Genomic DNA, 26514 nt, shown 5'->3' on the forward strand with positions numbered 1-26514 from the left:
GTTGATCCTGTTGTGTGTGTGTGTGTGTGTGTGTGGTGGTGGGGGGGGGGGGGGGGGGGGGGTGGTTGGGTAAATAGGATAGAAAGGGGGATAAAACAATGAATCAATGAATGAATGAATAAAATGAAAATAAGTGGACAAAAAATAAAAGTAAAAATAATTTTTTTATAAAAAGGATTTAAAAAGGGCTCCAGTTTGCCTTGGGCTTCACTGGCCTAACTTCAGCACAATAGCTGAACCTCTCACCAACCTGTTAAAAAAAACAGGCAAAAGTGGTATGGTCAGCAGAATGCCAAGCAGCCTTTGCAAAGCTGAAGGCAATCTTAATAAATGAAAAGCCCCTGACTTTACCAAGCCTTTTAAAATGGCAGTTGGTGCTAGTGACTTGGGGGTAGGTGCAGTCCTATTACAAGATGATCAATTAGGGTTAGAGAAGCCAGTGGGGTACCTTTCAAAGAAACTAAAGTACTATCAGAGGAAGTACTCTACAGTAGAAAAATAAACTCTCTCTTCAACACTTTTAAGTTTAAGTCTGACACAACAACAAAGAAACACTAATCTACACTGACTATAATCGGCTGGCGTTCATTGAAAAGTTTAAAACTCGAAATGCGAGACTGTTTAGATGGAGCCTATTGCTTCAGCCACTCAATGTAAAGGTTGTTCACGTTGCCAGTAAAGGTAATGTGATCGTGGATGCATTGTCCCGGGTGCAAAATGCTGAAGTAAATTAAAGGGTTAAGAAATGCTGAAGATTGTATAAGTTTGTAGAAGGGGAGGATGAATGAAAGCGAATCTCATGTTTTGTTGTCCATGTGTCACATATCTTGTGATGAAACGCATTTTTGAAATGGCGTTTCATCTTTTTTAAGGGTGGAGGCAGGTAAGGAACATATCTTTTTATTTCTGTTAGACTGTGGATTAGAATTACAATGGCTGCAGTTTAAAGGACATGTCCATAGGAGCAGGATGAGAGATATATACAATGTTGCAGTCCTGGAACAGAGTGTGCCATGAAAGACAGGATGGTGCCGGAAAGGAGTCCTGGACCAAGGGAGCTGCCTGGCAACAGCATTTTAATTGGCTCCTGACCACGTGACCAGGGTTTTGTGTAAGAGCAGTGCAGGAAGCTCCTGGCTTGCAAAGAGAAAACATCTAAAAATCTCTTTTCCTCATTCTCTATAACCTGCTCTCTCTCTGAGGAAACCCCTATAAAAAGGAAAAAGGTAAAAACAACTGTTAGAGACATTGAAAAGCAAGTTCCCAACCAGTGAACTAAATACCAAAAGTGTTGGAGGACCACCTCGTGTCATCAACAAGAACTGAAAGGAATTTGGAAGACATCGATCAAAATCAACCTATCGAATCCTATACTCTGCATTGGTGCTATTGAACTGTTTTATCCCACCCTTAAGACACACACAGCATGGATTTTGTGAGCCGTGTGTGTATATATATATATATATATATATATATATAGGGATTTAAGAAGGGGGTAGAATTAAAGTTGTGTTAAAAGTTAGCAGTTCATATTTCTTTCTTTTGCCACTAGGTAAGGACAATTTGTTCAATAAACAGTTATTTACTTATTAAGGTTACAAACCTGGTGCTCGTATTCAGTTAACCTAAATTAAACAGTTAGGTAGAATTGAGGCAATCTGGTGGTTTGATCAAACTTTTCACATTTGTCACAGCTCAGAGAATAATGGGGCTTGATATTAGTGTACCATCCCCAGTGAGTTGTGACACTCTCCTTCACCCCCACCTATCGCTGACCTTCTATCCTGCTTTATCTGCTTCACCACCCTTAAACAGTATAAATTCCATCACATTTCTACTTCTCTTTAACTCTGAAGAAGAGTCATACAGGCTCGAAACATTAACTCTTTGTTTCTTTCTCCACATTTGCTGTCAGACTTGCTGAGTTTTTCCAGCATTTTCTGTTTTTATTTCATATTTCCAGCATCCACAGTATTTTGCTTTTATTGCAGCCTCATTTGATGCTTCATTTAGTATATCATTCCCCCCTCACAGCTGTAATTGATTCTTTAACCAATAATGCTACACCTCCACCTTTTTCATCAGTAGGTACAAGCTAAACACATTAGGTCTAACCATTTCAAGCAGCAGCACTCTTAACTTCATAATAATGTGAATATTTCTGAAGAGAAACATGTTGCTAAAGCTTTTTGTCTTGCACACATCAGGACAAACACAAGAATGCCAAATTTTCAAACAATCATAATGATGTATACCACAGGAGACAAGGCTGCTGATTGGTTGACAAGTTGACTTTGATCAACTGAGGCGTTGTTACAGAGAAAACAACAGGGAACACCAAGTTCCAAGCTCCTGGATAATTAAAAAAAAGGTGCAAGGCTTGAACATATTCCTTTTGTTTGCAGAGGATAGGTCCCTGCATGCATATGAATATATGTAGTTTCTAGCAAGCGTAAATGAACCACGCTATGAACTCGACTGATTATCTTAAATTGGTTGTTAGTATACCTTTTAGAACACTCAAGGTTGTTTAGCAAGTGTTGCCCAATCGCAGAATCACATCTAACGGCAGACATTTTGTTTTGGATTTTGCAAGCGCTGGCTGGTTGAGTACTGTCTGCACTCTGCTTATTATGAACAACTGGAGGAACATGCTGTTTGATTCAATAGGTCAATTGCTGGGATGTACGGACTTTCTCCTTGGCAATGCTTCTGTCAATCAGAGCTGATGTGCCAATCAATCAGCACCCCTTTTCTCCTGTAGTATAAATTGTTTTGTTTGTTTGAAATTTGGCTTTTGCATTTGTCCTGATGAGTGCAAGATGAAAAGCTTAAGTAACATGTCTCTCTTTTCAGCAATATTCAAGTTCTGTACTACCAAACGACTATTTGAAACAACTTAGTATCTTAATAACTTAATATCTCCTCTCAATATATAGGTAATTTAACAATTGGAGTCCCAGTAGGCTGCACTCCCCTGCAAGGCCAACATAGCCTACTAAAGGTGTGATGTAGAATTATTCTCAGTATTCCAGGTGTGGTCTAACCAGGGCTTTGTACAGCTGCAGTATAACATATACTCTCCTGTATTATAGTCCTCTAGATATAAAGGCCAGCACTCCATTAACCTCTCTGATTATTTTGTGGCTGTTCATGACATTTTAATGATCTATGCACAAGAACCCCAAAGTCTCTTTGGATCTCCAATGCTTGTAACTTTTCACCATTTAGAAAGTACGCTGTCTCATCCTTTTTTAGGTCCAAAGTGGATACCTGAAACTTTCTATATTGCAATCCATTTGCCATAGTTTTGCCTATTCACTTAATCTGTTAATATCTCCTTGTAATTTTATGTTTCCACTGTTACGACCAGGCTGGCAGGAGTGTGCAGTTGCTCTAGCCCCTCTACTTCACAGGTCGCACCATAAGTGTAAATGTTTAACTCACTCACCAAAATGATTGTTTACTTTAGCCATTATTAGACACAGGTTAAGAGGCTTTAACCAGACTGTTTTCAATAAACCCAGAATGATTGATTTATTATATAGTGAAACTTTTTTTTTTAAAAGTTGCAAAAACTGGTTAACATACAAATTATGATCCAGAAGTGTAACTATCTACCCCCTTCAAATCCCAACACACACACAAAACAACAAAATAAATAGGGCCTCTGCAGAGATTGGCGTAGGGAAAAACCATCTTTTCCCAATAGGAATACTTCATGGAAAAGGATTAAGTTCAAAGGGCTTGGCACTGTCGATCTGGTGTTCCTGTGTGCGAAGATAGATCGCTGGTCACAGTAGTTGTCTGAAAGTTCTTTCCAAAGAAGCTATAGTGTGGAGGAGAATATAGCGAAATCTATCCCTGGGATCTCTCTCTTGTCTCAGATTCTCAGGTTTCCAAATCCAGACGAGTTATATGGAGATGAGGGTTTTCTGGCTGGAGGTTGATAGCCACACTGAATTTCAGGCAAGGCAAGTAGAGAGATAGTTGGGCAATGTTCCTTTTTGGTTTACTGCCAAAAAGCATGTTCAAACAGAAAACTCATCTCAGGTCAGGTGTTTTCTAGAAAGTCAGCCCCACAGCCTGAAAACAAAAGTAGTGTTTTTGTCTCCAGCAATTAAAGCTCAAATACAATCTTAACTGCCCAGGTGCCTTGCTGGTCAGTTAGCCGAAGTCATGTGATTTCTTGGGAAAAAGAAAATAGCCGGCTCATAATCCACAGTGAACTTATAACCTTTTTTCAAAAAAAAACCCAGGTCAGCTCTCAAGGAAATGTCCTGATATTCCAATGTCCTTCCAATTTTTGAAAACACATACAGTCCTTGGAGATATGGATTCCTAGCACTATCTACACTGCTCACAGTGCCACACATCTTTGTGTCATCGGCAAACTCAGATATGTGGCTTTTTATCCTAAGTTGTTAATAAATATGATGAATAGTGGAGGCCCCAACACAGCTTAAACTATTAGCCCCACCATTATTTTGACAGCAAAATGTAGGCCATTACCTTCCTTCCACAAGAATTCCACAGGGGGGCGGTAGAATGGTTTCCCCTTCTTCCACCTCTCAACTGACTGCAGATAGATGTGTTTGTTTTTTTTTAAACTGAGTGTTATAACTCCTTAAGTGTTGTGACTCTCGAAAAAGGCAAAATACTACTTTTCTCATAAGTTTAAGATAAATGTTTATTTCTCAACACCCAAATGTATTATCAAAAGCACCCACTCACTTGCGCACATAAGACACACAAACACACACAAAAAAAAGGTAATTACAAAATGTACATAGGTTTGCAAAAAGTCCAAAAATTCACTGTTACACTTGAGTCTTTTGAGATGGAAGCTTGAAACGTTACAGGCCTGATTTTAGGAGCAGTAGCCTTTTGGTTCACTGAAAAAATGGAGGTTGGAAGTTTCTGGTGACAAATTCAAAGTGGCTTATTATTTGTAGCAGCAGATTTCTTGATTTGCTCTAGTCAAGGTGCAGTCGAGATCTTGTAGTGAAGATCTGGCTTGGTTCTTCAAATTGGTAGGTGAAAGGCTGGCCCCACTTCTTTGCCTGTTAGTGGATTCTAGGCAGGGTCCTTCCTTTGTTGGGCGGGATCTCTTCCCTCTGAGCCTCTTTGTCGATCCCAGACTAACTGACTTGATTGAAGCTGCTCTCAAAATGTATATTAATAAATGTTCCTCATCACAGGCTGGTTTCCATCAGGTGACTGAAGTATGTTTTCCATTGTCCACACAAATGGTCCCTGACGACTTAAGCATTGACACACAATAGGGTTTGAGTTTCAGCCATTTGCATCTCTGTTATGGGCTTGATTTCCCAGGCAGGCTTCTCATAAGAAAGAGTGAACTTTATTTACATGGCTTCAGCAGTAGTTACATGCTTCTATCAAGAACCACAACTAGACACAAACTCCACCCCAAGGCTCTCCACACTGTCACGTGATACAACACAGTACAAATAATCTTAAAGCTACGGTCATTACATCCTTTAAAACTACTGCTCCTAAAATCTCCTTGTGATAGGATGAGCTCTCCTCGCACCCGTTCTGCGGGATTCCATTCTGAAGTCAATAAATTTATAGGGTTACTGTGCAGTAGTGGCTGCAGGTATTTGGACAATAGTAGCTGTTAAAATCCACAAGAAATACCTTTGCATTCTCTCAATGAAATGTCCTAAAAGGCCGCTTGCATTTTAATGTTCTGACCAGATAGGCAGGCTAGCTTCCAGCCTTGGGCAAACAAGGGAGGTCACCTGACCTCTCAACTCCATCTTGTTTCAATGCAGATTTTTTTTTTAAAACACGGAGAATGGACAAAGTGTTCACTTTCTATAAATCGGTGGGTTTAACTGTGTGGGCATGGCAAACCTAACTGCTCCTTCGACACTGACAAGAAGCTCAGCTCTAGACTTGGCTATTCCAATGTATTCCTGGCCAGCCTCCCACATTCTACCCTCCTAAAATCTTGAGATCATCCAAAACTCTGCCGCTTGTGCCAAGTCCTATCCGCCATCACTCGTATTCACTGACCTACATTGGAACCCAGTCAAGCAAGGCCTAAATTTTAAAGTTCTCATCCTGGTTTTCATGTCCCTCCATGGCTTTGCCCCTCTCTATCTCTAATATCCTCCAGTCCCATAACCCACCGGGATAGTAGTAGTCATGATCTAAGTAAGGGCAGATCTCTGCACATTGCTCTACTCTTCGCAATCTTGAGATTCCTCTTCAGTTGTTCATAGGAGCCTACCATTTTCAATTTCAAGTTGTCTAACATCATCACTCCCTTTCTCCTTGGTCTACATCTCTCTAATCTTATTTCAGTCACTTCTTTCAACAAGTTGTCATGCCTTAAAATTTAGCCAATCCAACCTTGTTGCCTTTTCACAATGATATAGGAATATAGAAGTGGGGCATTCAGCCTCTGTTCTGCCATTCAACTAGATCATGGTTGATCTATCTCAATACCTATTTCTCACACTATCCCTATATCCCTTGATATCTTTAATAACTAGGAATCTATTGACCTCTGTCTTGAACATACTCAATGACTAAAATGATATTCACTAAAGATCTTTCCTTCACCATCCTGAGAACTTCTTCATTGCTCTTGTGTTCTCCCCAACTCCCCATCCTTCTGCAGAATAACATCTCACAACTTTCTAATCTTTGAATGTCTAGTTTTCTCAAGGTCCAGCCCTGTACAACAAAACATGCCAAATCACAGTCTTGATCATTCCTTTCTTAAGATCTCCACTTATGCTGAGCAATTCTCTTTGTTTGGAGAATACATTCTTTGCCATTGCTATTCTAGCTCTGATTTCTTAATGACAATAGCCAACTTCTGACCAGACACTTCTCGGGTACTTAATTTGTGTTACCTGTTCCAGCTGTTGACCATATCTTGACCTCTACTTTCCCACCATTATTTCTTCCAACCTTCATAATTTTTGTCTTTATTACATTAATTTTTATTCTATCTACTAGTATCTACAGGCCTTCTGCTATGCTAACCACTAGGTCCTGCTTGTCTGCAAATTTCATCACCTTCACCAATTGACTTTCAATTTGAAATATTTCTGTACTTCATCCGGTGCTTATTTTATCAAGGCTTCCACATCGATGTAAAAGAGCAATGGTAATAGAAAGCCTTGTCTCACCCCGCACCCAATTACACCAGGTTCAGTTTCACCAAATTCTGTCCTGATTGTTGCTGTCTGTCCCACGTACAGAGCTACAATCGTTCTTATATCTCTCCAATCAACTCTGTTTCCCTGCAGCACTTTCAACAACTTTTGCCAGTTCACCTGGTCAAAAGTTCTTTCATAACCTACGGAGCAGATGTGCACTTCTTGTTGGTATTCTATGCTTCTTCCAATTAACACTCGCATCATTGCTACAGCCTCTCTAGTTCCACAACGCTTCCTAAAGTGAATAGATCATAGCTAATGTAATGACTTGCTTTGACTTCAAACCTATTGACATTAACTTGAATGAATGTGTAGTCAATGTGTAACCACTAAGCTATCCGAGCTAATCTAAATCTGGCTTCTTGAGCATACCCAATTTTAACTGCACCTTCACTGATGCCTGTGCCCTCTGATGCCTAAGCTCTCAGATCTGGAATTGCCTCCCTAAACCTTTCCACCTCTTAGCCTCACTTTCCTCCTTTCAAATACTCCTTAAAACCTAGCTCTTTGACCAAGCTTTTGGCCACCTGTTCTAATATGGCTTTATGTGGCTCAGTCTCTAATATTGCTTCATAATACTCTTGTGAAGCGCCGTGGATGTTTATTACATTAAAGGCGCTATATAAATACAAAGCTGTTACGTTGCTGACATGGAAAGAGCGCTCCTCCAAGTTAGAGGACAAGTAGGTAGCGTGCAAGAAAGGATCTTTAGCTCAAAGCCAATGATAGAAAATCATGACATGGTTGTTTCCTCAAACATTCCTGCATTCAAAGCAAAATTTAAGGCAGAAAGCATTTCAATTCCTCCCCTCCACTGTGAGCAAAGTCAAGCCTAAGTAAAAGGAAAAGTCTAATCCTTGAGCAGGAAAATAATCCACCTCATCCCTCTTCACTGGTATAAAATCCAGGCCTGGCAAGGACAACAGAATAGACCCCTTCCTTCTCACTGCTCCCACCCCTCTGCCCTGCCCTTCCCCCAGTGAGGCCCATAATCCCCTAGCCCTCTAATCCTACTTGAATTGAATACTGAATTTGGTCTTGATCTTCCTCTGCCAAACCACATGCAATACCGCAGGATGAAAATGAATAATTTTTTAAAAAGCTTTACTTATAAAATTGTTCACTACTACAATTCAATTGTGTGTTATAATCTGCAATTTTCCTTATCGTTTGCCAAACCTCCAACTGATGATAGCTTCAAACTTAAAGAATCATTTATCTTCTGCCTATGTCGAAATTATGTGCACAAATGGAAGCAAATCTCCAAGGCATTCTTATCAGCCATCACCCACCAATCCAAAGCAAACATCTATTTACCTGTCCTCTGTTTTCTATCTCCATGTAATCTCTCTATCCATTGGCTGCACTTCCTTCAGTAGCATGTGCCTTATTTTTTCTAACATGTCCTCATGAATCATGTTCTTAAAATCTATGTTTTAATCTATATCTTAAAATTACCATACTCCTTTTGGCTGTACACTCAAATATTCTCAAAAATTCAATTAAATTGGCCTAGTGCGACCTATCTTTCACAAATCCATACTGACTACCCTTGATGAGTCCATGCCTAAGTGTTTATTTTATTGTCTCCAGCAGTACAGGTACACATACAACTAACACAACTGTAACTTAAATGTGATATCCTGGCTTAACCACTTCCCCATTTTTCAATCATGATGTAACATTTACCGATCTCTAATCCTTTGACAAAACTCCCATTTTCAAAAAAATCAGCTTTCTGCTCCCCACTTCCTACAGTATTTGAGATGCATACTATTTGGCCTAGCGACTTCTTTACTTCATTCTTTTTATCACAAAGTCCTTTTGACTTTTACCTCCAATAATGGATCTTTATCATCATCTTCAGGCACTTTCACCATCCTGAATGACAGAGGCATACTACTTATTAAGCATGCCACTCTTATTCAAAATTACAAGGGCTTCCTTCATTTGTTAGTGGTCGCATCCATTCACTGACTATCCTTTTGATTCTTATATTTCCCTTATCCATACTCCAGATTTCCTTCTTGGTTCCCTTCTATACCTTTAATATTTTTCTTTTTTCTATATTATCTCTACAATATTTATCATTTGCCCTTCTTAAAAACTAATCTTAACTCTACTCTCACTATTAATCTATAGAATGTTTATATTTATGTTCTTTAATCGACCATATTGATCTTGTATAATCTTTTTCCAACTGCTTGTCCATTGATCTGCTACATTTTCCAGCAAATTAATAATGGGCTAGGTCACCTTTCATTCCATCAAAACTGGTTAATTTCTAGGTCAACATTTTTATCTTTAACCCTTCTGAATAGTCTATGGTATTATTTTCTAAGTATTTACCTAACTATAGTTCACTTATTTCTTCTACTTCGCTATGCAAAATCTAATTTACTATTGCATCTTCCTTGTTGAATGTGCAACATACTAATTACCAGATACATTCAAAGGACCCCTTCTAAATCTGGTCATAAGCTTTTGTCTTACCGCAGTCTATCTTAGGATAATGTCTCACATAATTACAGCTGCTACTACTGTAAGCATCCCTTGCCTACAAATCTCAACCTTAGATTTAGTTTTTACAGGAAGAGTTGGCACAATAGACTTCCATGATTTTTAGAAGCAGTCAATTATGCAAGTTTTTGTCACCTACGTTATTTTTTCAATCCTTCGCCTCAGAAAAACAATGCAAGAGAATGTTACACAGTTCAGGTCAATTGGTACTACAGGAAAACGAGAAAACATCTTGATGGCGAATGCATATTTCAAATTCTGCTTCAAGTTCAATTTAGGGGAGTGGAAAAGATCTAGGATACGATTGAAGCTCATTTTCAATATCTCCTTTTCATTTGCTATTACAAAATATATTTTTACTCTTAACAACCCTTTCATCGCCATCATTTACAAATCACACTACAACCAATTTAATACAATATATTCAAAAAAGAAAGCAGGAGAACCTATAAACAAGTTAATTTGGATAATATGGTACTAATTTGAAGAATTTGATACGTTCACCACATATTATGTTTCAATGCTCCAAAAACATGCAATTGTGTCATGGGGCTGTAGAGTCCCCAACACAGGGATAAACCAGGTAACTACTGCACATATCACCATTACTTCTCTTGAACTGTTGTGTAACCCATTCTCATATTGGTTAAAATATACGTAGCAGGTCCCAGTTTTGAAGGCTGATCTAAATACAGCTATGTTCTCAGCATAATCTTGATCTGTGGTTTGAGACTTCAATTTTTGCCTTCCATTTACATTCCAAGCTTTCCATCATTGCTCCAGTTAAGCTCAACACAAACTTCAAGAATGGTACCTCATCTTTCAATGCTCCAGAGTAGAGAGGCAGCACATAAAAACCAGGCAAAGTTGCGACTCCAGGTCACTATGAAGCTACCTTGCTAAAAAACGCATGCATGGACATCAGGTGCAGAAAGGACTCCCTTGGCAATGATGCCCCACAGTCGAATAGCCCACCGATACTCACCGTATAGGCTCACACATGAAGAATAGACCCTTGGGTGAGGTACCGGAGGGCTGCTGGTGCCTGTGGAACCATACCCCAGCATGAGTCACCACCTTCAGGAGAGGAGAGAAGGGGAGAAAATTGGGAAAAAAAAATTCTTTAGCTTTACTCCGTGTCAACAGCGGAAGAGTAAAGTCTCACCATGTGACAACTACACACGAATCACAAGCAGTGCAATAGCACATGTAGGCTTGCCTCAGCAGAAGACTGCTTGGGACTGAGCTCAACCAGACCACTGGATACACAAGGTTAGCAACCTGTAATAAGGAGATCTTTCATCTTAGCATGATGGGAGAAAAACACCCACTGATTATAGGACAGTAGCAAAAATGATCATGGCGGTCAGCTGATCAGACTACCTCCATCCTATCGGCTGAGGAAGGCTGTGTGGCAGCTTTATTGAGACACAAAAGTCAAAACATTGTGCATAATAATCAAATCGCAAAACAGTAACACTTGAATACAAGGCAACTCTAGTCAAACACTGAAAATAAGCCATTCCAAGCAGCACAATTAAGCAAATGGTCAAGTTATCTTCAGTGACTTTGGACAAATTGATCTGCAGGTTATGGTTTGAAATCAATATCTGTCTGGAATGACATGATTCTGGCAGAACCATTTTACCATCAGTTGCCACATCTCATGCCCAGAGCAAAATTAACAACCAAATTGACAAGAAAATCTATTTTTTAATCATGTTGATTGAGGGATAAATATTAGTCATGACATCAGGGACAACTCCCCTGCTCGTCAAAATTGTGTCATGGATCTTTTACCTAAGCAGAGGGGACTCGGTTTATCATCTCATCAAAAAGACGGCAGCTCTGATTATGCAGCACTCCTTCAATAATCATGGAGTGTTAGTCTGAATTTTTGTACTCAAGTCTCTGGAGTGGGACTTGAACTCACAGCCTTCTGATTCAAAGGTGAGACTGCTACTACTGAGCCACAGCTGACACATTATTTGGCATCTTTTATTACTTTTCCTAGTAACATTAGTTTCCTGAACATGATTTAAATTGGATGTTCTGCATGCCAAATGATGGGAAATTGTATACAGGATGTCCCACCCTTCCGTTCCACATGTTAATGAAGCTCTCACCTGTTTCAGGTGAGCTTCCATCACTTGCCACAATGCCCATTGGAAACATCAACAGTATGCAGAATGGGCAGAGATCAGTTGGGATGATATCTGCTCTATTTCATGCTCCTTTACATTTTGTTTGTGCCATTGTCCCATTTAGTCTTTTCTCATGGCAAATTGCGAGAAATGATGATCAAACAGTTCCTGGAGAATTCAACCAAGTGCTCAGAAGTATTTTCAAGTTCACTTCACACTAGCTAGCTAAGCTGCTGCCAGTTCAAAACTACCTTGATATAGCCTAAAACCGCTTATCAGAATCCAATTTGGGTGACTTCATCCCAAAGTTATATCACACCATTTGTGTTAGTACAAGGTCAAAGTTTCCTATTTGACTACATCAGATTGACTTTCACAAGCTTTTTTCCATCTGATTCCATTTTAAGAACATTTCTTGCACTCAACCATCAACCTGTCAAGTGCTAATAAAACAGCATAACATACTGCAATAATCAATTATATACAGAAGCGAACAGGAGCTGACAGCTTAACACAAGATTCCAATCCTTTTCATGACCAAGTTTTCTTATTTGTCTTCCTAACAACAGCTTGTAATTTACATAGTGTCTTTAACACTATAAACATTTTGGGGGAGAGGTTGGGCTAGTGGCAATGTCACTCCACTAGTAATCCAGAGGCCCAGGCTAATGCTCTGAGGACATGGGTTCAAATCCGTGCCATGGTGGAATTTAAATTCAATTAATTAAATTGTAATTAAATGAATTCATAAATCTGGAATTGAAAGCCGTGCTCACTAATGGTGACCATGAAACTATCATCGATTGTCGTAAAAACCCACCTGATTCACAAATGTCCTTTAGGGAAGGAAATCTGCGACTCTAGGAAAACTGCAATGCCTCTTAACTGCCCTCTCAAATGTCCTAGCAAGCTTCTCAGTTGTGGCAATTAGGGGTGGGTAACAAATGCTGGCCTTGCCAACGTGGCCCATATCCCAATGAAAAAATACATTTTTTTTAAAATTCCCATAGTGCTTCACAAGAACTTCATCAAACAAAAAAATTGACTTCAAAGCCACATAAGGAGATATTAGAACAGGAGACCAAAAGCTTGGTCAAAGAGTAAGTTTTAAGGAGCATCTTAAAGGAGGGAGGAGAGGCAAACAGGAGTAGAGGGAATTTCAGAGCTTAAGCCCTAGAGAGCTGATGGCATGGCTGCTAATAATGGAGCAATGAAAATTTGGAATGTGCAAGAGGCCAGGACTAGAGGAGTGCAGAGATCTTAGACAGTTGCAGGATGTCAAAGATAGCAAGGGCAAGGCCATGAAAGAATCTGAAAGCAAGGATAAGAATTTTAAAATCAAGGCATTGCCAGGAAGCCAATGTAGGTCAGAAATGATGGGTGAATGGGGCTTGGAGCATGTTAGGCTAAGGGCAGCAGTTTTAGATTAACTCAGGTTTATAAAGGGTGCAAGGTAGGAGACTAGTCAAAACAGGTTTGGAGTAGTTGGACCTAGACGTAACAAAGGTATGGATGAAAGCTTAATTATTAGAAAACCAGTTGCACCGGTATTTTCACTACAAGCACTCCTACTGAATTGAGGTAGGTCAGTTCCACCTAGTAAAGATACCAGAAATCCTATATTGTTCATTAAGTTCTCATTATGGAACAGGCTCATGGGGCTGAATGATCTACTCCAGTTCCTACATTCATATTTCAGCAGATAAAAATTATGAAGTAAATTTTCTCCATCAACGTTTACCTGTGTTTATAGGAAAGTATTTTATCAATGTCAAAAATGGTTTCATTATGTTGAGGGTAAATCTAAGCTGCATTTTGTAGCTGTTACATTAAGCAGCTATTACAATTGTTGACTCAAATAAGAAAGTGTGATCAAATATGCTCAAACATTTGAAACCATCAAAATTAGAATTTTGGAGAAGTGAAATGAGAAGATTCTGTTAATTGCAATTTTTTTTAATCTTTAAAAAAAGCTTCATATAATTCTTACCTTGCCCTTTGGAAGATATGCCACTGCAATCAGATGGATTAATTACCCAGTAGTAATACTTGAGCGTATGCATTAGCTGCAGCACAGTACCCACTCTACGTATAGTGCTGTAGATAGTAGCAGTGCCAATGAATTCAGCAGATAAATACGTATAAAGTGAAAGCTGCACCTAGAAATTAAACATAAAAGATGATTGGCCTCATTGTGAAACCTATGCCTAAAAAGGAAATGTTAACATAAATTGAGTTACAGCAAAACAGATTTTAACTTCAAAGTTGTGCAAACAATTACCACCAATTCATCAAAATCTCAATTATTTTACCAATAGTCATAGTCATAGAGGTCTACAGCACAGAAAAAGGCCCTTCGGCCCATTGAGTCTGCGCCAGTCAAACAAGTATCTAACTATTCTAATCCCATTTTCCAACACTAGGCCCATAGCCTTGTATGCCATGGCATCTCAAGTGCACATCCAAATACTTCTTAAATGTTATGAGGGTTTCCGACTCTACCACCCTTTCAGGCAGTGAGTTCCAGATTCCCACCACCCTCTGGGTAAAAAATTTTTTCCTCACATCCCCTCTAAACCTCCTGCCCCTTACCTTAAATCTATGCCCCTTGGTTATTGATTCCTCCACCAAGGGGAAAAGTTCCTTCCTGTGCCCCTCAATTATACACCTCAATCATGTCCCCCCTCAATCTCCTCTGCTCCAGGGAAAATAACCCCAGTCTATCCAATCTCTCCTCATAACTAAAACTCTCCAGCCTAGGCAACATCCTGGTAAATCTCCTTTGCACTCTCTCTAGTGTAATCACATCCTTCCTTTAATGCAGATTCGAGAACTGCAGACAATACTCTAGCTGTGGCCTAACCAGCGTTTTATACAGTTCCAGCATAACACAGCAGAGGTGGCAGCACAGTGGTATACAGTCAGGAGGGAGTTGCCCTGGGAGTTTGCAACAATGACTTCAGACCTCATTCTCATACATACCAATGGCATGGAATTAAAATGGCACGCAACACCTTACTCTCCACCTTGCTCCCACTCTGATCTCTTTACCCTCAGCTACCTGCAGTGTTCAAATGAAGTTCAATGCAAGTTTGAGGGCCTCATCTTTTGATAAGGCACAATAGCCTTCCAGTTCAACATTGATTTAAACAATTTCAGAATGTAACTTCTGCCCCATTTTGTCCCCATTTCCTTTGCAGATTTTGGTTTTCCTCTCCTGTTTTGATTTTCTTTTTGGCTTTTGCACAGCAGCAGTTCATCCTTTTGCCATTCACACTCCCTCTAAACACATCTTTTGTTTCTTTATTTGTCCCTTTTCTACTCTCCTCGGCATTGCTCCACCAACCCTTTGGTCGTTTAATCTCTCCTGCCTTCTGCCCTATGACAGACATTACCTTTTGTTCTCTTTCCCACCTTCCAACCTTTAACTGCTTAAAACCTAATACATAGCTAATTTTTCTCAGTTTTTATAAACATTTATCAACCTGAAAAGTTAACTCTGTTTCCCTCTCCACAGACCTACTGAGAACTCTCAGCATTTTGTTTTTATTTTAGATTTCCAGCATCTGCAGTATTTTTGCATTTACATAGTGCCTTTAACATGGTGAAACATCCCAAGGGGTTTCACAGGATCATAACCAATCAAAAATCGACTGCCAAAGGAGGAGACATTCAGTTGATCAAAAGCTTTTATCAAAGAGGTAGATATTTAAGGACCATTTTAAAAGGATACATAGAGGGGGGGTGGCATGGTTTTGGGAGGAAATTCCAGAGCTTAGAGCAGAGATGGCTGAAGGCACAGATCCTAATAATAGGGTGTGGGATATGAGAGAATGAGTAAAAAGGCTAGAGTTAAAGGACATAGAGTGCTCAGAGTGTTTCTAAGGCTCAAGGAAGCTACAAAGATAAGGGGACGAGAACATCAGGATAAGAATGCTAAAATTAAGGTGTTCAGCAGCCAGGGTGTAAGTGAACAAGCAAACAGTGAGTGGGACTTGGTGTGAACTAGGATACAGGCAGCAAAGTTTAGGATGAGTTCAAGTTTATGGAGTATGGAATACAGAAGGGCAGTTAGGAAAGCACTGGAGACAATAAAAGCATGGGCGAGGGTTTCAGCAACAGCTGAACTGAGGCAGGAACGGAGAGCGGTGATATAATGGTGGTAGAAGAAATTTGTGGAAGTTAATTTTCTTTTAAAAGTTGAAAAGAGTATGGAAGTGGACACATCAACCCCCATTTAAATCCCAGTCTCCACTGACTTCACCTAAACTACAATTAACCTCAGTGTTCGTATTTAGGAAGGAGAAAAACCAGTTTGTGCTTCTGATCATTCTCCACAAAATTCTACAGGAAATGTACATGTGGAAGTCAGGTGAGGACAGAATATGACTTATCCATGATACAGTTCAACAGTTGCAGGACATACGAACATACGAATTAGGAGTAGGAGTAGGCCTCGAGCCTGCTCCACCATTCAATAAGATCTGATCTGATTGTAACCTCCCCATACCCCTGATAGCCTTTCAACCCCTTGTTTATCAAGAATCTATCTATCCTTACCTTAAAAAAATTAAAAGACTGCTTCCACTGCCTTATGCGGAAGGGAGTTACAAAGACTCACTACCCCTGCAAGAAAAAAATTTCTCCTTATCTCGGTCTTAAATTGACCCCTTATTTTTAAACAGTGGCCACTAGTTTTAGATTCTCCCAGAAGAGGAAACATCCTCCCACATCCACCCTGCCAAGACCCCTCAGGATCTTAAAGGTTTCAATCAAGTCACCTCTTACTCTTCTAAACTCCAGTGGATACACGCCTGGCCTGTCCAACCTTTCCTCATTTGACAACCCACCCATTCCTGGTATTAGTCTCGCAAACCTTCTGTAACTGCTTCCAATGCATTGACATCCTTCCTTAAATGAGGACAATACTGTACACAATACTCCAGATGTGGTCTCACCAGCATCCTGTATAACTGAAGCATAACCTCCCTACTTTTATATTCAATTCCCCTTGGAATAAACGACAACATTCAATCAGCTTTCCTAATTACTTGCTGTACCTGCATTCTAGCCTTTTGCGATTCATGCACTAAGACAGCCAGATCCCTCTGAATCTGAGCTCTGTAATCTCTCATTGTTTAGATATTATGCTTCTTTTTCATCCTTCCTGCCAAAATGGATGATGTCACATTTTCCCACATTATACTTCATTTGCTGGATCTTTGCCCACTCACTTAACCTGTGCCCCCTTGTAGCCTCCTTATGCCCTCATCACAACATACATTCCTACCTATGTGAACCTTTTATACATTTTATATCTATTATACTTTCTGTGCTATGGATTTTTTAATGTGCATTTTGCATGAGCTCATGATAGATGCAGAGTTAATTTTAGATACATGCTCAATTGAGACGATGCTGCCCGTGTGACTCGAGTCAATTGAAACCACATTGTAACAAGGATTGATGATGTGAATAAGAAAAGGGAAGTAGAGGATAGATGTCCGAACTACATTACTAGTTGCAATCAAAAGGTAACTTGAAAAACAAGATATGCTTTGCAAGAAACGTACGGACTAATGGAGCTTGGAGCTATAATTAAATGGGTGCAGGGGTCAGCAGGTCCTGTGAATATTTATACAGGATAAAGTAAACAATGGACTATTTACGTGTTAAGGATATGCTGTTTGGTATGTACTCAGGGTCATGACGATTCATGAATTAATGAAAGCATTGACAAATGAAGTAACAAGATTAAATGAGGCAGTGATATGTATGCATCGACTAATTAGAACGTGACAGGTACATCGGAACACAGGAACAGCCTCTGGCTACAAAGGGTAAAAGATTTGGAGAGGTTCATGGCACAGATTTGAAGATGACATAGGGAGAGTCAACAGAAAAGGAGTTACGAGCCATTTGTACCACTAGAACCACCTGGGAAGCAAAAACCATCTGAACTGGAATACAGATTGCCTTGATTTGTTAATTATAACTTTTGTTGTTTAATAAATTCTCCTAATACCAGTACAACAAGCATCTCCTTGTCTGGAATTAATTATCTGATTTCTGAACCTCGTGCACAGCCTGTTAAGACTCACTGTCAAGGTTCACACACAAAGAATGGCATAGGTCTCACACCCCAGCGAAGAATCAATGCCTCCATTGAGTGGGGGTAAGGTGATTGTGCAGAAAACTGGTAAGAAGTAAAAAGCGATAAAAGGAAGCTATCCCTGCACCATACAAGGGTTCCCAATAATTTTTATAACATACCTTTGCAGGAGTATGAATCCAGATGGCAGGATTAAACAGGATGTGATCACAAAGCTGTTTTAATAAAGGTGCTCCATGGGTCAAACCATCCAGATATTTAGCAAAGGACAAAAATTGTTCAAGGACAGCTCGTGTTATGTGAACCCTGGATGACTATATGCAGAAGGAAGAAAAATTAGAACAGGTGGTAAATGACTGAAATTTCTTTTAAATCACAACCTTTAACGCCTGATAACATATTCTATACAATGTAATTTTAAAACATTGAAATCATGTTAACTTTGGGGAAACTGAAAATTTTCCACTGCTACGTCATTCAACATAACTATATCATATGACAATAAAATCTGCCAATTCAATCATACTTATTCAGCTGTAAGTATTTAGCAATTATATAAACATGTAAACCACATAGTTAGCCTGTTACATTTTGAAAAGATTTCCTATTTACTCCCTTAAGATAAAGAAAGGAGCTTTGCAAATAGCTATCCTATTAAAAATTCTGCTGATTATAACAACTCCCATTATAAAAATAACATTTATTTTCATTTATTATTCAAAAATATTTCAAAATTACAGTACACAAGCTTTTAAAATAGTTACTTCTGTAAATAAATAACTGTTGAACCTGAAACAATATTATGAAAAACAAGCTTTTCCACATATCACAAAATAAAGCATTATTCATTTAGCTTCATCTATCAGGTACAACCAGATATATTTCCATCTTCTAAATTAAGGTAATATGTTGTGTGTCTTGATAAACTTACCTTTTCTAAGAGGTAGCCAATTACCAAGAATCCTTTTCCACCCAACATTTGTTCTTGCATGGCCACTGAGCTCTTCAGTAGTTCAACCAGAAAGGCCAGAAGGGTTGCACTGCACAAAGATATGTCAAAAACAGAAAGTTCAAAAAAAGTTTTCCTTACCATTCTTATATAGTTCTCCATAGGGCTTGCTATAAGGTTGCTTGCTTTAAGAACAAATCTACTTAAATGAATTTTAAAGCTAGAGATTCAGAATTAGAATTTGAAGAATTTGACGTATTATATTAAATCCAACAATTGTCCTCATAGTGAAACTCAGTTGCTTTGAGGAGCAGAAGTGTCAAGCGGGGTTTATGTACTGCTGCACTGTGGGTGAAGGCAAGGAAAGAGATCACATAAATTACATATGTTGTTTACACACAACCTTTGGCAGGATGTTCAAGAGTTCAAAAGACAGAGATCGATGTGCAATTCACCCAGGAAAAAGTATGACAGAATAAAAAGTGAGAAGGAAAACAAGCCAGCTACAACAGTTACACCACAATAGTGTCATACCATCAGGTGGTGCTGTACAAACTCCCCATGTCCCAACACATCTGGAAATAACTCAAATTATTTTTATAACTTTATTTTACAAAGTTCCCTGCCATGCAAGGAATCAGAAAAACATAGGCATAATAAGGTAAAATGTAGTAGTATAGCGGAATGCAGAGATTAAAATGCGATGTGCGGATACTGTATTTCTTTCTATTCGTTCAAGGGATATGGGCTTCGCTGGCTAGGCCAGTATTTATTGCCCATCCCTAATTGCCCTCAAGAAGGTGCTGGCGAGCTGCCTTCTTGAACTGCTATAGTCCATGTGGTGTAGGTATGCCCACAGAGCTGTTAGGGAGGGGCGGTTCCAGGGTTTTGAGCCAGCGACAGTGAAGAGACGGCGATATAGTTCCAAGTCAGGATGGTGAATGGCTTGGAGGGGAACTTGTATATGTGTAAAAGTTGAATTTTTGGGGGTTGCCTTATTCACAAGTAATATTTTCAAGGGTCGAAATCATTTTGTGCCAGGGTCGGAGCGTGCAATCTGCGCCATCTTGGAGTGGCCTGTTCCGCTGCTCGAGATTCTCTCCCACTTGCCGCTTCCCTGCCCGACTCTCCGGCTCACAAGCCTCTTTCAATCATTTCCTCCCTCTCAGCATCTTCAGTCACAGTGAGGGTTCAAGGGAGAAAGCAGCAAGCAGAGAGAGAGAGTGAGTGAGTCAGGCGGGGAAGCAGAGAGAGGGGGAGCCGGGCAGGGAAGGCAGCGAGCAGGGGGTGGGGGGGCAGGAGGGCAGGCGAGAGGGGGGTCGGGCGAGGAGGAGTCGGGCGGGGAGGCCGAGAGGGAGAGGGAGAGCCAGAGCTAGTCGGGCGGGGAAGCAGAGAGAGGGAGGGTGTGTCGGGCAGGGAAGCGGAGTGTAAGAGTGTGAGAGAGGGAGGGGGAGGGAAGTGGAGGGAGAGAGAGAGTCGGGCGGGGAGAGAGAGAGAGAGTGTCAGGCGGGGAAGTGGACAGAGAGAGAGGGAGTGAGGGGGACCGAGTGAGAGTGAGTGAGTGAGTGTGTGTTGGGTGGGGAAGCAGGGAGAGAGAGTTGGTGGGGAAGCAGAAAGAGAGAGTCAGGCAGGGAAGCAGGTAGAGTCGGGCTGGGAAGCAGCAAGTGATAGAAAGTCAGCAAGAGGGAGAGTTGGCATGCGGGAAAAGTGGCAAGTGAGTGGTAACTGAAACAGTTAGGATTTTTTGACCAAAAGTTGAGAGTCAACTTATAAACAAGATCAACTACTACTCAAAAGTTATCAGGCACAACAAATCTAAAAGATGAGCGCTAAATGCAAGGCTTAATTATATGGATGTATCTAAAACAGAAGTGGCTCCACTTTTCTTCTGGAATCCTCAAGGAAAGCAAATTAAAAGAAATTAGTATTAAAATGTTTTTATTCATTTACGGGATATGGGCGTAGCTGGCTAGGCCAGCATTTATTGCCCATTCCTAATCATCCTCAAGGAAGTGGTGTTGAGCTGCCTTCTTGAACCGCTGCAGTTCATGCTGTGTAGGTACACCCACAGTGCTGTTAGGGAGGGAGTTCCAGGATTTTGACCCAGCGACAGTGAAGGAATGGCAATATATTTCCAAGTCAGCATGATGAGTGGCTTAGAGGGCAACTTCCAGATGGTGGTGCTCCCAAATATCTGCTGCCCTTGTCCTTCCAGATGTTAGCAGTCATGGGTTTGGAAGGTGAGGTCTAAGAAGACTTGATGAGTTTCTGCAGTGCATCTTGTAGATGGTACATACTGCTGCCACTGTTCGTCAGTGGTGGAGGGAGTGAATGTTTGTTGAAGGGGTGCCAATCAAGCAGGCCGCTTTGTCTTGGATGGTGTCAAGCTTCTCGAGTGTTGTTGGAGCTACACTCCTACAGGCAAGTAGAGAGTATTCCATAACACACATGACTTGTCCCTTGTAGATGGTAGACAGGCTTTGGGGTGTCAGGAGGTGAGTACTCACTGCAGAATTCCTAGCCTCTGACCTGCTCTTGTAGCTACAGTATTTATCTGGCTAGTCCAGTTCAATTTCTAATCAATGGTAACCTCCCAGGATGTTGAATTGTACAAACAGAAAAAACTGGTAAACAGCAATAGTCAGCAATTATATTTAAATAAAAACAAGAAAACCCCCTTTTCATTTCTAAAGAACCCAAGAGATAAATTGGGCATGGCAGCACCTGTCTTTTTTCAGGTGCTATGAGTCCCTTTAAGATTCCAAAATGGCACCACAACTCACATGCACACTTCTGATATGAAGTACACTGGATGTCATATTGATAAAGGATTAGAACACGCAACTATTGGCCACTGGCAGCATGTAGAGTAGATAGAACATGAAGTCAATCAGAATGCAAAATGGATCTGATGTCATGCTGCCATTTTAGAGCTCCACACTACAGCCGAAGTTTCCCTCTCAACCTTACAGAGTTGAAATGCATTGAACGACATGAAGCACCCTCACCCCCGCCAGCACTATTTAATGGGTTCATCAACTACTTACAAGCTGAATTATTTCTTCAGCTGCTGCTGCAATTCTACACGTTTTGGGGAACTTGCCCAGGTTTAATGAAAATTTCAATTTCTACAGGGAGTGGTCTGGTAGGTGAACAACTTTTTTTTAACTGACTTAATGGCTGTGCACAATCTAGTTGCTTTCAGAGAGGGATGGCCTGGTGCGGCTTCTTCTTGGCATTGAGCATGGCTGGGAGAAGGAAGCAGAGGCCAAACAGGCCAAGAGGAAGGAGGAAGTGCAGAAGGGCTCTCAGAAGGAGATCATATTCGCAAAGGATCTTCTGGCTGCAGATTTGTTGGATAACAGGTTACAGGACTACTGTGATGCCCTGAAAACTGGTTTGCACACTGGTATCCAGAGCCATGATAGCAACAGTCTGAGCTTCCATAGCAGCAGGGTGGGATTGCATGACTTCAGTATGAACTTTCACTGCAATACCTAAATTTTGGGTGGTTATGGCTTGTGCTGCAATGGAAGCTGAGACATTGGCCATCAGACACAGTATTACGGTGGGCTCCACAGGTGTGTAGATGGAGTGGCCACTTGTTCCATGTTGGAAAGAATGGACTCCAAGCTCTGCGCATAGACCAGTGCAGAGTTGGTGCTAGGCTTCTCCATGCTCCTTGACAGTGGACACAGGCTTTCAAGCTGGCCTTCCAATGCACCAAGCATTTGCACCGATCAACCTTATTCCATAGCATGATTTATTGAAAGCTTTATCCGAGTACTCTACAGCAGTACTAGTATGAGACCTTGCTCTTTGGCAGGGTGGCACTTGCACATTCCCCTGCAATAGCTGCAGCACACTTGTGTCCTGTGTCTCACCCATGCATATCCTGCCTTTATGCTATCCTTTAAATTACATCTTGTGTCAGTATCTGAGCTGGTAGCTGTGACTGTATATCTTCACCTTCACTCTCTTCATTATTCCATTACTGCCTCGGCAGTTTGCAGTCCTTGTGTATCTGAAATGAAAAGGGTGGGTTGCAGTGAGGGGAGAGGGGACAGTAATATGTATATGCTTGCACCATCTGCAACTTGTAAGTCAGCAGAGAGTTAGGAATGAGGGAGAAGTGAGATGTAAGGAGGGTTGGGTTTGAGGATACTGTCATCTTCAGTGCCTTCGGACCCATTGGTAGCCACAGCCTCAGCAATGGCCTTTCCCATAATGTTAATTTCCATGGAGGTAAGAATATACAGGCGCACCTCTCCTGTTTAGTTCCTGCTGCCTCCAATTGTGCACCACTTTCTCCTGCAAGAGAGAGGGAACTATGTCAGTGAGTGTTATGCAATCTGTTTGAGCGATGAGGCTGCCATGGCTGAATAGCCACCAGTGTGTGCAAACTGTGAGAAATTGGTATTATGCTTGCGACAATGTGAATCGTGTGAGCGAGAGATGAAGCATTCGAAAGTTTGGCATGATTTCTGATTGATAGAGATTATTAGTAGGTGAGTGATGGAATGTGGCTGAGGGGAGTTGTGCAGTTGGTAAGGTATGGCATTTGAAGATGCATTCACAGGCCTTGGCCACTCTTGTAGTGTTATTAATCTTCTTTTGGCACGGCATCCAAATCTTTGGGGCTATGCTCCTGGCATTGACCTCAGCAACTATCTCCTCTCACTGCTTTCTCATCATGTGTCTGGAGGGCCTCCTGCCCCATGGTTACAGTACAAATCCCCTCCTTTTGACCTCCTCCACCAGGACCTACAATGCATCATTCAAAAACCTAGGGGACTGTTCTCTACCATGATCAGCCATTCTTATCTCCTTCCCAGCAACAGGTGCGACAATGCACCTCCCAGGTGCGACAATGCACCTCTCCCCTTTAAGTGATGCAAGCTAGCATTAAGCAGTGCAAGTTACAAACAACATTGAGACCATACAAATGCATGCAGCCAGTGAACATTGTGGAGAGTGTTAGCTGCACACAGGAATCATTATGATGAACAGGCAGTCTTCATTCCACTGAACTTGCACAGTGAATCATGCACTGCAATCCCACACCCGTTACCAGAACCTAACCAATTTAACCCCCTAGGCTACAATAGGTTAAAGCTGACAACTTCCTTTAAGTACAATCGTTGTGTTCCTGAAAATCGTGACTTTGCGTGAGTCATAGGTTCCCATAGGAATCAATGTTAAAGGCAGAGTTGGGTTCCTTTGTGCATTTCTCGCCCAGAAACACCAATGCACAAGTTGAAATACTGTAGCATACATGTGCAGCACTGTGCATTCCTAGCTGAAATACTTGCAAATTAAGTCACTAAATATAAAAGAAATACAGTACAAACTGAAGACCAAACATTGTAGGGCTATGGGGAAAGAGCAGAGGTGGGACTAGCTGGATTGCTATTTCAAAGATCCAGCACAGGCATGATGTGTCCAATGGTTTCCTTCTGCACTATATAATTTGATTATTCTAGATTCTGATTAGATGCATAGGAGATGCCCCAATGTCTGGTCCTCTGACCCTTTCCCTAAATCCACAGAAAATCTCTGCCATATTTTCCTTTGTAGAGTTCAGAAACCTTGCCCTTGCAGTGCTTTTGAAATGCTGCAGTACGTTTTCATATTTCACTTTATCCCTGCACATTGCATTTAGTTGTCCCAATGGTTTTCTTCCCAAGCATTCTTTACCATTTGAAGAAAACATTTAATTCTGTGTCACAGGTGGTTACCCAAACCGTTCAATTACATTGTTGGGTTTTCCAGCATTCTTTGTCCGAATTTCCACAGGTTCTTGTCAATAGGATTTCTATTCACTAACTGTATGCTGATCCGCCATGACGCACAATGATGACGCACAACTCTGACACCAATGCGCAACTCTGGCACCAACTATGCATGCAAGTGGCATTAAAGAAAAAATGGTGACGCAAGTCAAAAAAAAAGGCCCTAAAGAATAAATGACTTTAAAACAAAACTATGTTAAGCAGAGCGACTTAAAGTGAGGACTTACTGTACTGTCAGTCTTAATTCATTTCAAAAAGACTTTTAAATGGTCCCAATTTCAATGCATAAATACTTTTCAGAATAATTTACTGGACCAGATCATTAAAAATGCAAGGTGATTTCACATCAAGAGATGCCTTAAGAAAATTTTCAATTGCATTTTATCATATTAATAATCAGCCATTCTTCTTGCCATCATGTAAAATAGGCAGAAATGCATTTAACCAAAATATTAACCAAATGAAAGCACAGAATAGGAGCATAGAATTGTAACAGCACAGAAATCCATCTGGCTTGCTGTGTCCATGCTGGCTCCCCATAACAGCAACTCAACTATTTCCATTCCCCCACTTCTTCTCGTAGCCCTGTAATTTTTTTCACTTCAGATTATCTAAATCCCTTTCAAAGCCAGAATTGAATCTGCCACCAAGCTTGAAAGCAGCGCATTCCAGATCCTAACCACTTGCTGCATAAAGAATTTTTCCTCATGTCACTTCTGGTTCTTTTGGTAATCACTTCCATCTGCGTCCTCTGGTTCTCAACCCTTCCACCAATGAGAAATGTTTCTCCCTATCTACTCTGACCAGGCACCTCATGATTGTGAACACCTCCATCAAATCTTTCCTCAACCTTGCCTCCATTGAGAACACCACCAGCTTCTCCAACCTATCCACATAACTGAAGTTCCTCATCCCTGAAACTATTCTCATAAATCTTTTCTGAACCCTCTCTAAAGCCTTCACATCAATCCATCCTAAAGTGTGGTACCCAGAACTGGATACAGTATTTCAGTTGAGACCGATTCACTGTTTTATAAAGGTTCACCGTAACTTCCTTGCTTTTGTATTCTATGTCTTTATTATAAAGCTCAAGACCCTTTATGCCTTTTAACCGCTTTTTCAACCTCCCTTTTCAACTTCAACTATTTGTACACATATACCCACAGGTGCCTCCACTCCGGTGCCCCATTTAGAATCATGTCTCTTATTTCACATTGCCTTTCCTCATTCTTCCTACCATTTCACACTTCTCTACATTATATTTTACCTGCCATATGTTCACCCATTCCAATATGCCTCTTAAAGTCTATCATTATCCTCCTCAATGTTAATAATACTCCCAAGTTTTGAGTCATCTGGAAATGTTGAAATTGTGCCTGTAAACACAAGTCTAGGTTATTATAATAGATCAGGAAAATCAGCGGTCCTAATCCCAATGCCTGTGGAACTGCACCATATGCCTTCTTCCAGTCCAAAAAACCACCATTCACTGCTGTTTCCTGTCACTCAGCCAGCTTCATACCCATGCCTCCACTGTCCCCTTTATGCATGGGCTTCAACTTTGCTGACAAGCTTATGTGGAACTGTATGAAATACCATATGGAAATCCATGTACACACATCAACTGCATTCCCTCATCAGCCTTCTCTGTAACTTCCTCGAAAATTCAATCGAGTTAGCAATATAGAAACATAGAAAATAGGAGCAGGAGTGGGTCATTCGGCCCTTCGAGCCTGCTACACCATTCAGAGGATCAGCCATGATCATATTATATCAATGCCATATGCCCGCATTCTCC

At 40.7% G+C, this 26514-nt stretch overlaps 1 protein-coding gene across 2 annotated transcripts in view; it reads right to left on the reverse strand.

Moving 5' to 3' along the window:
• Nucleotides 1–26514, reverse strand: part of nbeaa (neurobeachin a) — a 1012857-nt gene that overhangs the window by 790465 nt on the left and 195878 nt on the right. For both annotated transcript variants that reach the window (XM_078545316.1, XM_078545315.1), the window contains exons 11-13: nucleotides 18907–19015; nucleotides 18137–18289; nucleotides 13854–14022 (exon numbers count right to left, since the gene is read on the reverse strand). In XM_078545316.1, coding sequence (XP_078401442.1) covers nucleotides 13854–14022; nucleotides 18137–18289; nucleotides 18907–19015 — 431 coding nt within the window. The remainder of the gene's footprint in view (nucleotides 1–13853; nucleotides 14023–18136; nucleotides 18290–18906; nucleotides 19016–26514) is intronic.

This window comes from Cetorhinus maximus, chromosome 7, assembly GCF_964194155.1.
Source record: "Cetorhinus maximus chromosome 7, sCetMax3.hap1.1, whole genome shotgun sequence".
In the NCBI taxonomy this organism is placed as follows: Eukaryota; Metazoa; Chordata; class Chondrichthyes; order Lamniformes; family Cetorhinidae; genus Cetorhinus; species Cetorhinus maximus.